We start from the raw sequence: 17631 nt of genomic DNA, 5'->3' as shown, positions 1-17631 counted from the left end.
AAAGACCGGCGGACCCAGTAGCTGGGCTCACCCAGCGCTGGCCAAGGTCACACACGCTCAGGCCTCCGCCAGGGGGCGCGCGAGAGACGGCGACTGCCGGACCCTCAGCCCCAGACACCGGCGCCGCTAGGAGCCTTAGGGCAGGTCCCCCCTCACCCGCGTCTGGTCCACCCTCTCGGCTGCCCGAGGGATCCACCAGACCCCAGCGGCCAATCGGACGGCGCCGTCGCTGCCGGGGCGGGGCTTGGGGCGGGGCGGCGCCAGGCCGGCTCCCCGAGCCCGGCGCTATTTACGGTGCGGAGCCTGGCTGGCCCGGCCGGTGTGGCGGGAGCTCTCTGCTGGTCCCCTCCGTGGGCTATTTCGGAGCTCCCACCTTCTTCACGGAGCAGCGGGTCAAGGGGGCACGAAGCCGGGAAGACCACGCTGGACTGCAGCGGCGCCATCAGTGAAAGTGTGTCCGCCGAGCAGACTGGGGCGTAGGAGTGACGGGCACCGAGTCACAGCGCAAAACTTTTCTCGACTTCTAGGCGCGTCCTGCAGCCACGATCCATGCTGCCGCCGCCATCCGGACCCTGGCCCCGCCACTGACGGCGTCTGGCGCGCGGGGAGGACCCATGCACTGCTCGTTCCGGGGGTCGTAGGCTGCTGCTGCGCCGCGGCTCCGGGAGCGGCGGGGGCGCCGCGGCCGAGGGAGACGTCAATGGATCGCCACTCCAGCTACATCTTCATCTGGCTGCAGCTCGAACTCTGCGCCATGGCGGTGCTGCTCACCAAAGGTGTGTGCCCGCCGGGCGGCCGTGGTCTGGCGCGCGGATCCTGGGGAGGGGCCCTGCGGACGCGCGGGAGCTGGGGACCGGGCTGCCGGGCTGCCGGGCTGCAGCCGCGGGGCTTTGAAGCCGGCTGCCAAGGCTTTGTTAGCGGCGGGCGAGTTCCCTCCCGCGCCGAGCCGCAGGTCGCGACAAGTTGCTGTGTTCTTAGAAGTTGTGGCGGTGGCCTCGCGGCCGTCCCCTCGACCCCGGGTCCGACGCCCTGAGGTGCAGTCAGGCCTCTCGGCGAGCTGGTCAGGTGTTGCGAAGCTTGTCGGTGAACTCCTGAACGCTGGCGGCCGCAGGGGACGGGGGCGGGAGGATCTGCTGCTCGCCGCCGCCCTCGTTGCCCCGCGCAGCGCGGGACTGACCCAAGGAAAAGCAGACCCTAGCCCTAGCTGCACTATGCCTGTGTTTCTCAGTGTCTGTCTCTGAGTCTCTGTGCGTTTCTGCCCTTGTCTCTAAATGTGTCTTTGCGTATCGAGTATGTTCTAAGAGCGACTGTGTGGCTTTGCGTGTTTCTGAATGTGTCCGGGTGTCTCTTAATGTCCCCGTGTCGCTGAGTGTATCTCTGTGTCTGAGTGCATCTGTGTGTCTTTGTTTCTGAATGTGTGCATCTGCCTGTCTCTTGATGTCTCTGTCTTGGAGTGCGAACGGGTTGGTTTTTCTGAGTACCTAAGTTTCTGTGTCTTTGGGATCCAGCGTGTGTGGATCTCCCTGAGAGTGTAGGTGGGGTGTGTGTCTTGATGAGCGAGAGAAGGTGTGTTGCGTTGCTCCTTAGTGCCGGAGAGGTGTAGATGCTGTCAGCGGTCCCATTTCCCACTCACCTTCTATTTTGCAAACACTATTTTAAAAAGACAGCAACTTCTTAGCCCTGCAGGCTTTCATCTTTTAGTTCCAAACGACCTTTCTAGATTTCAAGGTTCTTACCTCCCTGCCATGGACTTTAACTACTGTTCTATGAACAGATTTTTTTTTTTAATAGGAAGCATTATTTAGCCTTTGCACCCCCCCCCCCCATTTTTCCTTAATTGCCATGTAGCAGGCATGAGGTTAAAGGATAAGCTGGCCCAGCAAGGATGATGTGCTACAGTATTTATTTATTTTGGAAGGAAGGGTGTAATTAACCCTAAATAACAGCCCTCTGCAGCTTGCAGAGGGGAGCCTCCTGGCCCTATCAAAGGCCGGCAGAACAGGGAGGGACTGAGGCTGACATGAAGTCACAGATACCGAAACTATGCGCCTGATAATGATATAATTAGGGGATCAGAGATTTCTGACTGCTGTGGACTTCAAAAGCTTTAAAAGAAGCCAGCAGTCTCTCCTGTAGCCATCTTGACTAAAGCAGACATTTTTGTTTAATCACTACATACAGTAACTAGAAAAGGGGAAACAGAAGAGCATTGTTCACTGTTTCAAAATACCAGTCCCCTCCTGGCCTTTTGCATGCCACAGGAAGAAACTTTATGAAACGACAGAAATATAGTTTTAATACAGTAGTACAAAAGTCCATTCTCTTCGCCAAAATGTGGCTTTTTGTGTGTGTGTGTGTGTGTTAATGTCTTAGAACTTTCCCAGTTACCTGTCAATTTTTTATTAGACGGTTTTAGGTCATTGAAAATACAGTATTTTAAATAGACTCTCATAAACATTGAAGCAATATTTTACTTGTATTCAGTTTTCCTATTCTGCACCAGGTCTGAGCCTGACAGGCTCAAAATGAACATTACATCCGTCTTATTTATACTTCAAATTTGTATGTGAAATTTATCAATCTAGGGAAATTTATCAATCTAGTCATCACCACCTTAGACTGGTTGAGCTTTATGTGAAGAATAAAGCAATTCCGGAAAGAGTAGAAAAGGACTGTTGCAGAGCAAGGTCCTTACTTGAAGCAAAGGAGACTGGAGAAGGAGACTTGGGCCCAAACCCAGGATGGCTAGTGCAGAGTTAGGAGCAAGACCCCAGTTTTGTGCTGTTAGTAGGTTGCCAAAGATCTGTGTTTAGTTGGATGTTTTTTCTTTGAGCTGAAGCATTAGCAGCCTCTAGTGAAAACTGAGCACACCATGTGGTGGCCTGGAATTTGGGCAGATAATTATATGAGACACCTTACTCAGGCATTCACAGAAAAAGGAGGAGGAAGAAGAAAAATGAGTGGGGGAAGTCTGTAAACCTGCAGCCCCCAGCATTTAATTCCAGAGTGAAGGTTTCAGTAACTAAACAAATCTTCTGATTGGGAAACTGGGAAGAGGTGTGTGCATTAGTTCAGTTTAGCGTAGCCTTCACTGTGGCCTGTTAACAATGACCAGAGTCCACCAGGTTGAGTATCATAGTGACAATTTCAGACCCAGAGTATTTCAACTAGACATCCACATTCAAACCTCAAATCTTGCATTGTTACCAAATGTTAACAGAGCCTTGCAACTCACAAAATAAGTTTTATAAAGGAAACTTTTAATCACTTCCTGTAGAAAAATTTGAGGTTTCCTTAGGATTTTTCATTCAACCAGCAGAGGATTTTCAGTTTCAGTGTTTCCCCTTTTAGATCACATGTTAAATTACATGTAAAACTGAGGAGGAGGAGAAGTCAGCCTTTGCAGTTTTATGTCCCCCCACCCCCACCCCTTTTATGACTTTCCATTTGGGCTGAAAGAAATTGACTTTGGCAAGCAAACCACTAATTGTAAACTGCCTAGTTCCTGTTTTACAATATACTGACTAAAAGCTCCTCCGCATGAAAAGATCTTTATAGGCAAAGTTTGCCTTTTCTAGAGAGGTTGCAAATAGCTGCCCAGTTTCATAGTTTTAAAACCTCCTGACCTGGGCAATTTCTAGATTGTTGTGTTTCTAGTTAATAACTTTATAAGGTGTTAGCTCCAGCTCTTAAATCTTGGCACAGTCCTTTGGGATAGTAAACAATTCAGTAGTTCCTCCAATCAAATATTTATACTGACAAAACTCAAAGCTTAGCATTTTTATCATGTATGATTGTGTTAGGAGTATAATCAATGTGATTTACCTTATGGTAGAAAAAAATATAATGATGACTTTTCCTTCAGAAACAAAAGTAGTTTTAATTACTCCTAACTCATCAGAAATCTGCTACTAGGATTAATACATTCCTAAAATTGTAACTAATTGACATTTAAGCACTTATGCTTAAAGGTGTTTCCAGTCCCAGTGAGGACGTGAACTGCTATTGAAAGCAATCAATTTGAATGATCTAAAATTAGTGTCCTTGAACTTGGTATTCAGCAATTGCTTGCATAGTTGCTTTATCTATTCCCTGAATTGAAGTTTGACTGGTTTCTCATTGTTTTCAGGAGAAATTCGATGCTACTGTGATGCTGCCCACTGTGTGGCAACTGGTTATATGTGTAAATCTGAGCTCAGCGCCTGCTTCTCTAGACTTCTGGATCCTCAGAACACAAATTCCCCACTCACCCATGGCTGCCTGGACTCTCTTGCAAGCACAGCAGACATCTGCCAAGCCAAACAGGCCCAAAACCACTCTGGCACCACCATGCCCACATTGGAATGTTGTCATGAAGACATGTGCAATTACAGAGGGCTGCACGATGTTCTCTCTCCTCCCAAGGGTGAATCCTCAGGTAGGTAGAAGCCGTTCCTAACCCAGGTGCCTGCCTGATCTATAGACCTGTGCCTGATCTATAGACCGTGTGGCAGCCACGACTTTGTGTGTCTGCTATTGATTTTGTTGTTAATGTAATTAGAGATACCAGAGGGAGAAGCATGGCTGCATGCAAAGATGAGTGGCTTTGGTCTGCCTGAGCATTATATGTCTGTCTATATAATAGGTTTTGCCTGTTTTTAAACATTTTGAAGACATCAAAAGACCATTACATTTCAGTGATGACAGCCAAGCTTCTTTGGATAGTTTTGCGATATTTATTTCTAAAAAACTGTTGAAATAATTGTAAGCTACTTTTTAATGGGATTCCTTGTTTATAAAGTGGATATCTCTAAGAGGAGTTATTCCACAGTCTGATCATTTTATTTGTACTCCTTTAGGACAAGGAAACAGATATCAGCATGATGGTAGCAGAAACCTCATCACCAAGGTGCAGGAGCTGACCTCCTCCAAAGAATTGTGGTTTCGGGCAGCAGTGATAGCAGTTCCCATTGCTGGTGGGCTGATCTTAGTGTTGCTGATTATGTTGGCCTTAAGGATGCTCCGAAGTGAGAACAAGAGACTGCAGGATCAACGGCAGCAGATGCTCTCTCGTTTGCACTACAGCTTTCACGGACACCATTCCAAAAAGGGCCAGGTTGCAAAGTTAGACTTGGAATGCATGGTGCCTGTCAGCGGGCACGAGAACTGCTGTCTGACCTGTGATAAAATGAGACAAGCAGACCTCAGCAACGATAAAATCCTCTCCCTCGTTCACTGGGGCATGTACAGTGGTCATGGGAAGCTGGAATTTGTATGACAGGGTCTTATCTGAACTAAACTTCTTGAACCCTTGAAGGTCTTCGAGTTCTGCTGGACAGGAGCACTTTATCTGGAGACAAACAAAGTCATTGAATCATTTTTGATAGACAAAATGACCTCTGCAAACAGAATCTTGGATATTTCTTCTGAAGGATTATTTGCACAGACTTGAATACAGTCAAATGTATTATTTGCTTTAAAATTATAAGAAGCAAAGAGAAGACTATGTACACACTGTTACCAGGGTTATTTGCATCCAAGGGAGCTAGAATTGAGTACCTAAATAAACTAAATGTGCTCTATGTAAGCTCCTACATCTTGATTTATTGTAAAGATTTTTAAAATATATATATTTTTTGTCTGAAATTTAGTGGTGTCTTTCATAAATTAAAAAGTTAAAGTGGTGGGGCTAGGGATGTTGCTCAGTGGTAGAGTGCTTGCTTAGCATGTGTGAGGCCCTGGGTTCGATGCCCAGCACCACAAAAAAGAAAAATAACTTAAACTGTAAGAGTACCTGTTAATTACACAAATGAAGAGCTATTGTTGCTCGTACTTTATTTTCAACTACAGAATTTGGCTGGATTTTCTTTTTGTTTTAATAATGAGACCAAGATCTTGTTTATTCTCAAACAAACATGCAATTTTCTTATAGCATGGAGTTTCTTAAGTGTATATTGATCATCATTCAGTATCTTACCTACTTTTCTTTCAAAGGATAATTCTGGTAAGATTTTTTTTTTTCCTTTTTACTTAGTCCTTGGTACTAAGGACTAAGTCCAGGGCCTTGTGCATACTGAGCATACACTCTACCTCTGAGCTACACCCCCATCCATCCCTAAGAGAATTCTTAAAACTTATTTATACCAGGTCAGATGATTGATGCTTTTTTGAAGTTGCCATAGCAAAGGTAATATTTATCAGCTTGATCCAGTTCTGGGATACCTTTATAAATGTGTCCACCTATACCCTAACTAAACATATTTTTTGGTAATTAAAGTTAACCACTGTCTAGTTTTACAACGGATTGACTATTCTGCCTCAAACCAAATTAAATAACTAAATATTTTGTCTCCCAAGTTAGCCAGACTTTATTGTACAGTGCTCCTGGTTTTCAAATTTTCTTCAGTAGTTCAGTTAATTTTTTTTAACTTATTTTAATCCTTAGAAAGGTTTTCAATAGTAAACATATGCCAATTGAGAATTAACACAGTGCTATTAGATTTCTAAACCCTCAATAATCCTTTTAATATAATCAAATAAAACATAGGCATTAGCCTGTAATTGATGCAGCTAAGTAACCCTTGCCACCTCCTATAAGACATTTGGTAACACAGCCCAGCCTGAATTTAAAACTATACCATATTTGTGTACTCTTCCCTCAAATGGATCTTGGTTATCTCAAAAATGAGAATAATATGCCATGGAGGTTTTTTTCCTCAATTCTTTTGTATATTTGAGATTTTTTTTGCTTCAAAATAGTTTAGCCTGCGTAATTTGAGAATGAGGTTTTCTTGTATTAATATTAAAAGCATTTTTGCATACTTTATTATTAGATTATTTTATGATAAGCTTAATTTGGGTTCCTTAAGACAGGTTCAGTAGTCAAGTTCATGGAAGAATCTGAATTGAAATGACTAGTATAAAAATGAGTAGATTATTTTGACAATTAATAGATCACTGCCCCAAACAAATTAGGCTATGGAATAAATACACATTTTAATAAATGACAGCATTTGTATTGTGCTTTTTGAGATTGATGCTTCTTACATGCCTATCTTGTTATTTATAAAAGGTGTTCTTCTATTTGTGTCAATTAATTTTTTTTTTTTTTAATTTGGTGTTGGGTATTGAACCATGGCCTTGTACATGCTAAGCATGTGCTCTGCTGCCCAGCAGTTCTGCTACCTAGCTACACTCCCAGCTCCCATAAGTGTATCAGTTTTTTGAGGAAAAAAGGAATGATTGAACTCAGCCATTCAAACCTGACTACAGGAAAACTGATCAAAATTGTTGGTGAAATTTTACATCCTTATCTCTACTGTCTGGCTCTTGATCAAAGTACAGTAGTTTTGTTGCTTGAATATGGAGACTTCTTACCCCTCAAACATTCTTTTTTGTATAGCATCATTCATAGTCAGTAATGGTTTAGCCATTATCAGTTATGTGTAGTCAATTTTTCAAATTTTCTTCCTCTTGTTTCACCTGATTTCTTCCAAGTATCAGTTAACTAGGAACTCTGCAAGTTATTGGGAAATAAAGGACTTAAAGTTATGTGTTTTCAAATCTGTAAACCTCATCCTACTGGAAAGGCTTGAGTCCCTTAATGGAAGATAAATGTGAAGAGGTTCCCAATGCCTCTTGTTCTGTTGTGCACTCAGGAGGCTGTCCTTTGGTGGCCCCTGGCCTCTCAAGACTTTTTTCTGGGACTCAAGTTCTAGCCTCAATTGACCAGGCCTGTCTCTTCCAAAATCCTCACCCTTTTGATATTGACTATTTATATTTGTCTTTGCCACTAGCAGATCTGCACATAACTTGGGCTTTCAATAAAAATGCTGCAGGCTGAATTTTATTAAGAACTGTATAAAGACTTGACATTTTCTCTCCTATGAGAGTAAAGTTTTTACAAGCTGGAGATAGGGATTCCCTACGTGATTGATTTAAGAAAGGTGACAATTGAGGTCTTTTTTTACCCTCTCTAAAAGATGTATGCTGGCACTTAGAGGTGTCAATACAAGGCTTCCTAACCAAAAACAGCCCTTATTTAATACTGACATAGAACTTCCCCTCAAAATTAATTTTCCTTTTTAAATGGAAATTCACCCAAACCAAAGACAAATGGGATAAAACTGCCATGATGTTTCTGCATCTGTACCTCTAACATTCTGCCCCATTTTGGAAAACTTGACCTGTGCGTGGTTAATGTCTTGTGCTATTCCTCGCACTGCCCCCCCCCCCCCTCCACAGACTTAACTCTGAATGGCTCAGAGGCTTCCTAGAAATTGACTGGTGTCTCTAATTTCTGTTGAACTGATTTTATTAAAAACACTGCACCATAGGGGGATTGACCTTCTAAAATACCAAACATGTCCGCTTTAGAAAATCACAAAGCTCTCCTCTGAAGGGCTGGTAAATCTGGTTTCAATATGGGTTGATTATAGGCTAAAAGCTTAAAAGCAGTGGCATCTAGTATCATGAGTCTAAAGCTGGCCTTTCTAGGGCCAGGACAGCTTTTTTTTTTCTTTATAACCTCTAATTGGTCCTCTTCTCTGCCACTTAGCTTAAATAACTTTGAAACCTCCAAAGCCATGTAAATTTAGGCAAATTATGTAAGCACTTTGAATGCTCAGTTTTGTTGCCTGTAAAATGGGGGCAATAATAAAACTGACAGGTTTACTGTGAAAACATTTTTGCTGGAGGACCTAGGTTCAATTTCTAGCACCAAACAAAGAAGAAAGAAGAAGAGTAAAAAGACTGTATTGTGGCTATTCTTGCTAGTATGCACTAGAATGTCTGATGAGCTCGAGATGCAGCTCAGGGCAGAGCACTTGCCTAGCATATGGGAGGCTCTGGTTTGATCCCCAGCATGGGGCTGGAGGTGGTAGTGAGGTGGGGGTAGACTACAGGAGGGTGTCTCTTTAAAAAGGAAAGTTTCAGAGGTGTACTTAATGGCCCAAAATAATAGTTCTTAAAGTTTGAGAACTTGTGCCCAACATTTATAGTCATTGTTTTTATGTGACTTTTTAATATTTCTTTTTTTGTGTGTGTGTGGTGCTGAGGACTGAACCCAGGACCTTAGCGCATCTGAGGCAAGAACTCTACCAACTGAGAAATACCCCCATCCCAACTTCTTAATATTTCAAATCTTTAGATATTTGAGCTTTCCAGGCTCTCAATCACTAGCAGACAGGTTTAGCCTTTTTAATGGTTTTCTTCAATTTACTGCCTTCATACATGCTTTTCTCCTATCCGCTGGCTTGTAACTGTTTCCCATTGGAATCTAGACAGCTCCCAGTGAGAATATTTTAATCTTCTATACATATTTGTGTTTTGGTATTTGACAGATGATGTTCTTTCAGTTTCAGCTGGGCTAGGAGAGCATCCATGGAGAGGATCAAGAGCCCATAGGTGACAGATGATGTTTCAATAGTGCCAGGATAGCTTGTGTCTGATTGATGCATCCTGAACAAATTACACTATCACTTACAATGTGCCCCACTGGTGTTCCCAACAAAATACAAATCGTTCCACTGGTATTGGGAAACTTGTGATTTTTTTTTTTCTCCCCAGGGGTAAGTTAGTGAAGGATCATTTAATTTCTCTGGGTAGAGTTAATTTAGTTTGTTACCCTGTGGAAAATTTAACTGCTCCAGATACCAACTTGTCCTCTTTCCCTCTACTCAATCTATTCTGTCAATGCTGTTTTCAATCTGCTGACTTAAAAAGGCAGATCCTTGATCAGAGAATTCACGATCTCATGAAATAATGAAATTAAATCATCTTCCAAATTTGGATATCTCTTTCTTTGGGATGCAGTTTCCACTCTAAACATTCCCTTGTTAATCTGTGAGCATGGCTGTTCTGCAGCATGGTGGCTTGATTCACTTGTCTGTCATTCCAAAAATGTGGAGATAGAATTTGGAAAGGAGTAGAATAGAGTTGAACCAGATAGGGGTTTACCTCCTATAGCAAGGCAGTAAATTTTCAATGGATCTGCTTTTTAGAGTGGGAAAGTGTTTATTGCTATGCGGAGCCTATCAGCAAACAGAGGCAAACTTTTCCCATTGGAGGAATATGAAAAGGGTAACAGGAAAGGCATTGATAAGCAATCCTGGGAGATACTTTGCTAAGCAGTTAGATGCTATCACAAGGTATTTGTCATTCCTCCAGACTGTTAGGAGATTCATTCTATGGTAGCAAATGGCTAGATAGCCTCTAGGGGTATTTCAAATTGTGATTAGCTACCTGTGTCTTGTAGATTAGATTGTTGAACTAAATCTGAATAGAACTGAGGACAGATTGGCCTGGCAGATAACTGTGCCATCTATATATGTCATGCTAATTAAATAGGCTTTGTAATCCTGGAATAATTTTACATTTAACAATTTTCCAAGCAGTGTAGAAGTAACTGTTGGAACTTATGAGAAGTCAGCAATTTGTTTTTAGACATGTGAAGACTAAGTTATTTGTGTTGAATTAATAAACTCTGAGGCTGTCGTGTAAATTTACTCTGAAAGATCTCTCATTACAAACCTAATGGAACAAAAATTTCTTTTGCAGTTAAATGCATGAGAAATACAAAAAGCTCTTTATCCCTGGTCTCTTCCCCTTGGAATTTCCTTAGGGAATTGATGAGAACAGTGGAAAAACACCACACTTACTTTTTAAGTGTTAAATGTCCAAATTGAAGCGTTTTTTGCTAAATTGAGTGGATGTGGTTTTGATAACCACAGACTTTAATTCATAGTTCCTTGGTCAATGAAGTATTTCTCACCTGGATTTAGAGATTAAACTGTGAGCTTGGAGTGGGAGGGAGCTGCGATCAATACCTTTCTACGCTTTAATCCAGAATTAGATAGAAGGACGGATTAAGGCTTTTTGTCACCAGGCCTCTGAATTCAGGTTGTTGGTAAATAAATAAATCGGTCTTTCTTTTCTTCCATCCTAACCTTTTTTTTTTTTTTTTTCAGATTATAGTTTTTGTGTGGTGAGCTGGGATGTAGAGTACTTGCCTATCTTGCTTAAGGCCCTGAATTTGATCCCAGCACCATACAAATAATAATAATGATAATAATAGGAATAAATTTCGGTACATGAAGCCCCCAAAAAAGGAAAACAAATAGCTTGCGAAAGAAGTCGAGGAGAAAGAATTCAAATGGGCCTGAAAATGAAGCATTGCTAAAGTCAAACGGCTCAACTACATTTTAACTTTGGTATGATCTCCAAGCTGACCTAAAGATACTAATTCTCACCCAGAAATGTATTGTTAACTTCTGTTAAGCTAAGAGTTGTACTTTCATTTGAGTATTTTAAGATGTCCAAGCTTTATATCAGACAGTGTTCTTCCAAGCAGTTAAAAATAAGCCTCTGACGGGCTAGAACATGGCTCAGGGATAGAATGTTATACCTACAATGTGTGTGGCCCTGGGTTCATCCCCACTACCACCAAAAAAAAAAAAAAAAAAAAAAAAAAGAAGAACAAATCTCTGAGAGTTTTGTTGGTCAAAAGTTAAGAGAACCTAGAATTGGCAACCTGATTTGGTACATCATCCACAGTGGCTTAGTACATCCCAGCCACACTTGGGCAACTTTGGTAAATTCTCTTTTCTTCTCCTGGAGATGAACCTTTGCCCATAGGCTATAATAAGAGCAAGGACACAATAAAAGTTACAAATTTCCTTTTCTCCACAAACACTTAGCATCTTCCTTAAAAGATGACCACCTTCTTCAAAACTCTAATGACTTTTCTGCAACCATGTATGGCTCTGTGATTTAGACTTTTATTTGTGCTTCTTTTATGTTATTAGATAATGTTCTTTTAAGAAGGATATCTATTTCATAGATAACTTTAAATAATCAAAGATAACTTTTGGAAAAAGACTGAATGTATGTGAGAGGGGAGGGTGGTCATTCATGACTTCCCAATTTCTATGTTGTTTCTAGTTTCTCATGTTCCTTTTATTTATATATTTTAAAATATTATCACACACACACTTTTTTTATATATATATTTTTATGAGACCTGGCTCAAACCAATGTCAACCTGCTTCTTTTTTTTTTTTTTTTTTGGTACTGGGAATTGAACCCAGGGGCACCTTACCACTGAGCCACATCCCCAGCCCTTTTTATTTTGACACAGGATCTTCCTTAGGGCCTCAGGAAGTTGTTGAGGCTAGCCTCAAACTTTTGATATTCTTACCTCAGACTCCTAAGTCCTGTGATTACAGGCATGTACCACTGCTCTAGCTTTTAATAGTGTTTATTAAAAATATGAATAAGCATGGAAAAGAGAAACCATCTCTTTACAAGAAAGGTTTTAAAATACAATGTGGCTGGTGTGTAGCTCAATGGTAGAACACTTGCCTCCCATGCTAATGTCCTGGGTTCAGTCCTCGGCCCCCAAAATCACAAGCAAGCAAATAAATAAGATGCAAATGTCTTACTGGAAATAAGAAAACAATCTCTCTGTAAAACCTGTTGTTGCACTTTTAGAGCTTGATTTATTAGAGTTTAGTCTGATCTTTGCATCTGTCTACCGATTTCACGGGGCTGGACAGAGCAGGGAGGTGGTGCTTGTTTAGGAGTCCACAGAAAGGGAATTGTCTGTCCATCCGGTATTGTGAAATGTCAAGGGTCATTTCCCAGTCCTGACACTTGATTGTAAAGCAGGTCATGAGGTAAATCTTTCAAGGGACCAGATTGTGACAAACACTAAATTTGGACAATAAAATCTGACATCCTCCATGTCTTGTCAAACAATGGGAGGTTGTTTGTCAGTATTTGTATGCAAATTGGAGTGAGTAGCTTCCAGGTTGCTTTGAAACACTCAAAATTTGTTTATCCCAACCTGGGAAACCAGGCCTTTTCTTCCTAGGCAGAGAAGATTTATGGAGCTATTTTTCATGGGCCCTCAGCAATGAATTAGGTACAGCAGGGTCCCTGGGAATTTCATTAATGCAAGTCAGGCTTCAACAGCAGAAGAGCACTGCAGGTTCCCACAGTGAGCCAGAGCAAGGTGACCTGTTGGGAAGCTACTGGCTCATAATATTCTGCAGTTCCTCTAAGGCTCCACTGGCCTCATGCTGAGCCACCACAACAGCAGAGGACTTCAGAAAGGAAAAATCTCTCTTTTCAGAATATCCATCACATAAAAACCTCTTCTGGAAGAAAAGGAATTGGCAGTTTCCTTTGGCTTCATTTTCATCCCTATTCTGGGAAAATGCACCTTCTTCCTGGGCCTAAAGTTGGACCTGCCACGAATCCTTCATCAGGTGTCTTTGTATAAACTTGTTTTAGTCAAAAGCATTTTTCCAAAGTGCTCATCCTAATGTTTTGTGTAGATTTTATAGCTACTATGAGTATAGATGGTTTTGGCCTCCGAAGTACCAGGGTTCAAGTTCAGACTTGGTCTGTTACTAGGGACTGGCAGCACCTCAGGCTAATTAACTTCCCAGTCTCCTCACTTCCATAATGGGGACTGATAATATTATCACCATTCTGGGTTGCTGAGAGGATTCAATGAGAATGTAAATAAAGACAGCACAATTCCAACCATGTGCAGGTGCATGCCTATAATCCCAGAGGCTGAGGCAGGAGGATCACAAGTTCAAAACCAGCCTTAACAACTTATCAGTCCTAAGCAACTTAGTGAGACCTTGTCTCAAAAATAAGAAATAAAAGGGGTTGGACATGTAGCTCAGTAGTTGAACACCCCTGGGTTTAATCCCTCTTACCAAAAAAAGAGAGAGAGACACACACACAGCACAATTCCTAAGGAAGTTGTGAATGGCAGACATTACTGCTAAATACTATTCCTTCATACGTCCTCAAAAGGCTTAGAAAAGACATGCAGGTAGCAGGGTTCATCCCCAGGACTTTATAGATGGAAGAGTTAGATTTCAGATAAATTCAAAGGCCCAGTGATATTTAAACTTTTTTAAAATTTGTGTCTTTAATTTGCTCAATTTCAGTTTCCATGTTGATTGTTTATATTTTGCTCAAGAAAGTAGGAAAGTACTTAATTTGCTTTAAAAATATTGAAACTCCAGTATCCCTTGCAGGAAAAAAATGTCACTTATTAAGAACAATTATGATGTGTAACATAAGCATTGAGCAGCTTAACACTTCCAAATCAGGAGGAGAATGTTATCTGCTCCCTGTTATAACAAATACCTGTTTTTGTATAGCCTGTTAATGAATATACATTTGTCAAATGTGTTCATCTTCTCTGTTCAATTAGCTGACAGAGGGCCAAGCCATAGTGCATTGCGCTAAGAGTGGGTGGTAGTAGCATTCAGCACCGGCCACTGTCTTGCTGCCTGGGTGTCCAGGTGAAAGGCTGGTGACAGTTATCCCACAGGAAACCAAGAAGTGGATTCAAGTTTTGTTCCAGACCACACTATATTCCATAAATTAAGTGTTATGGTTTAGATATGAAGGCGTCCCCCAAAAGCTCATATATGAGATAATGGAAGAAAGTTTGGAGGTGAGACTATATTGGGTTATGAGAACCTTAACCTAATCAGTGCATCAATCCACTGATGGGATTACCTGGATGGTAACTCTTGGCAGGTAGGATAGGAGATGGGTCCCTGGGAGCATTCCTTTGGGGTTTATATTTTGTCCTGGTGAGAAGAGAGAGAAAGCATTTCTCTCTCTCTTTTTCTGCTTCCTGGTTCCATGTCCTGAACTGTTTTCCTGCACCATACTCTCTGCCATGATTGTCAGATCAGGCGAGGCAGGCAGCAACCAAAGGAGGCAGATTTTAAAAGGCCGCTGAACAGGCTTTATTGAGATATCACTCCCGGGCGGAACTCGATCAGACCCACAGAGGGGACAGGGGAAGGGTCTGAGGAGAAACCGCGTGGAAGCTCAACTGGACTGGACTTTTATGGGGCTTACAGCAGGAAGGGAAGGGCTTAGGACAGGAAAAGGTGTTTCTAGGGTCCCTTGCCCCCTTGGAGTCGGTCAGGGGAGTTGGCTGAACTCCAGGATTGGCCAGGGGGGGTCCTGTTGATTGACAGGCGTTAGTCAGGAGATCTGGCTGATTGACAGGCGTTTCCGCCGGCATCTGATTGATGTTCTTTTCCGGCAAGGGCTGCTTTGTTCTAAGTTGCCACTAAGCCGCCACCAAGTCGCCACCGACCTAACAATGATGTTCTGCCTCATTTGGGTCCAGAGCAATGGAGTTGGCCATTTGTGGACTGAGACCTCTGAAACCTTGAGACCCAAATAAACTTTTCCTCCTTTAATTGTTCTTGTCAGGTCTTTTGGTCTCAGCAGTGAAAAAGCTGACTAAAAACACTAAGTAAGGACTATTATCATGAGAATATATGTCTTTTAAGAAATTTGTTGGACTAGCCAGGTATGGTGGCACTCGCCTATAATTCTAGTGACTTGGGAGGCTGAGACAGGAGATTCACAGGTTCAAGGCCAGCCACAGCTAATTAAGGAGAACCTGTCTCAAAATAAAGAGCAAAAAGGGCTTGGGATATAGCTCAGTGGTAAAGCACCCCTGAATTTTATCCCCAGTACCCCCCCCCCAAAAAGGAAATTTGTTGAACTTAAAGCACAATAAAATTTAATAAATCATAAATTCAGCAAATAGTCATTGTTGTTTCTTACTGAAAATGTTGTGACAGACATGCTTATATGACTTCCAGTGTTCTTGTAAATTGACCTCCTATGTATGTAAATTAAGATCTTGACACGTCTATGAGACTTCCCCAATCCCAGGAATCCATCTATATGTCTCCTACCTGTCTGCATTCTTAAGCAGATATCAACCATTTCCTGGGGCCACTTGCTGCATGAGGCAGAAAACAGTTCACAGAAGCACATTTCTCAAGGCTGATCAGATCTTGTACATTTACACTCATTCTGGGTCATGCTCCTCACCCCTCTTCTTCTGACCCCCTGGGACATACGTTTTTATTACTCATGATAAACACTATACCCTCAACTCTTCCACTTGGCTTGATGTTACTTGCCTGTCTGTGACTATCCACAGCTCGGGCCACCTCTTGGTGTCGGTTTCAGGCTTTTTTGCCTCCTTTTGCTCTGACCTAATGCCCTTTCTTTCTATCATGTATTTGGGTTTTCAGTGCAACAGCCCTTTTGTGTTCCGTGACTAGATTCGACATTGACTGTTTTGGTAGGAGGTGCTGGGGATTGAACTCGGGCCCTCAACCACTGAGCCACATCCACAGCCCTTTTTTGTATTTTATTTAGAGACAGGGCCTCACTGAGTTGCTTAGCGCTTTACTGTTGATGTGGCTGGCTTTGAACTTGCCATCCTCCTGCCTCAGCCTCCTGAGCCGCTGAGATTATAGGCATGTGCCATCATGCCCAGCTTGGACACAGACTTTTGACGCTGGGCTTATTGGGAAGTTCTCACATTAATCTTGGTGTGGTAATAATAAGCTTGTGGGCCAGTCCTGAACCCCAGCCTGAGCCCTCTTGCCCACCCTGACCTGGAGCACTGAATTCTTGCCCATTTAGATAGATACACAGGACCTTGGCTATCCACTCAAGAATCCCATTTTAACTCACTGCACCAAGCTCCCCATATAGAACATACATTTCCAAGTGCCCATTCCTCACTCTACAATAGTGGAGGATTGGAACCCACAGACTTAGGGATCAGGAGGCAAGCTGGAGTGCTCATAGTCAGAATGGTGGCTGAGGGAGGACATCACCATCCTTAAGACTGAGAACACAGTCTCTGTGTCACAGTGTTAATTTTGCAGCTCCTATGGCCTCTGAGTTCTGAATGTGTCATCACCCTAGAAGGTGACATCCATGCCTCCAATGCTCTTGCTTGACAATTTTCACTGGCCACTTATGTAAGTACCTTAATTCTTGCTTTGGGCAGACCAATTTATGACCACCCACTCTTTGGTTCTCTAATGAAACGGAATAGAATAGATGACATTTCCAGTCTGGTCCAGGCTATTCAATTAGCTAGGGAAATCAGAGTGGCTCTTCTCCCGTACTCACTTGTGAAGTCGCTCCAAGATGTTAAGGTTGGGCTCCTGCCAGAACTGTGATGGTGAAAACATGAGTCTCACCATGTGCTGCCTGGACCAGGAAAGAGCTTGTCAGGACTTCCCCTAAGAGCAAAAGCTCCAACTTGGCCTCATGCTTCTCCTAATTAACAGGGCCACTAGGTCTCTGCTTGGTGAGGTACTTCGGGCATTCTGGCCAAACTGGTGGCCCCTTGGCAAGTAGCTGGAGTCCAGGCTGTGGCCTACTGTGTAACTGGTCTAGAGGCTCAGCTTCGACTGTCTGAGGGACTAGGTGTCTCTCCCTGGCCCTGCTGAATGGGGCTGTGCACCCTCAGAAGGCCCATGGGACTCTTGTGGGAACCTAGGGCCCCTGATCCTAGGTGGAATGCAAGAAGCATCAGCCTAAGGCTGGCCAAGGGCTGCACAGTTTTATGCAGCTTTGGCAGGACATGGAGAGGAACTGCAGAGCCTTCCAGAACATTCTGGACAATGCATATGTCATCTGTAGTATCATGCCTGACACAACACAGGTGATGAATAAAAGCTATCACGACTACAGGTATTCCTCCACCCACACCCCACCCCACCATTTTTATGGCTCCCGTTCACTACTGCTTGATTACAATAAAATCGGTTTTCAGTTTCTGAA

At 42.6% G+C, this 17631-nt stretch overlaps 1 protein-coding gene across 1 annotated transcript; it reads left to right on the top strand.

Moving 5' to 3' along the window:
- Positions 1-308: 308 nt before the first annotated feature.
- Positions 309-5625, top strand: Bambi (BMP and activin membrane bound inhibitor). Its single transcript, XM_027928580.2, has 4 exons — positions 309-451; positions 528-776; positions 4130-4417; positions 4839-5625. The coding sequence occupies exons 2-4, from the start codon at positions 701-703 to the stop codon at positions 5255-5257; spliced, it is 783 nt and encodes a 260-aa protein (XP_027784381.1). The 5' UTR covers positions 309-451; positions 528-700; the 3' UTR covers positions 5258-5625.
- Positions 5626-17631: the final 12006 nt, after the last annotated feature.

This window comes from Marmota flaviventris, chromosome 12 (genome assembly GCF_047511675.1).
Source record: "Marmota flaviventris isolate mMarFla1 chromosome 12, mMarFla1.hap1, whole genome shotgun sequence".
In the NCBI taxonomy this organism is placed as follows: domain Eukaryota; kingdom Metazoa; phylum Chordata; class Mammalia; order Rodentia; family Sciuridae; genus Marmota; species Marmota flaviventris.
This window is presented reverse-complemented; position numbering and strand designations above follow the sequence as displayed.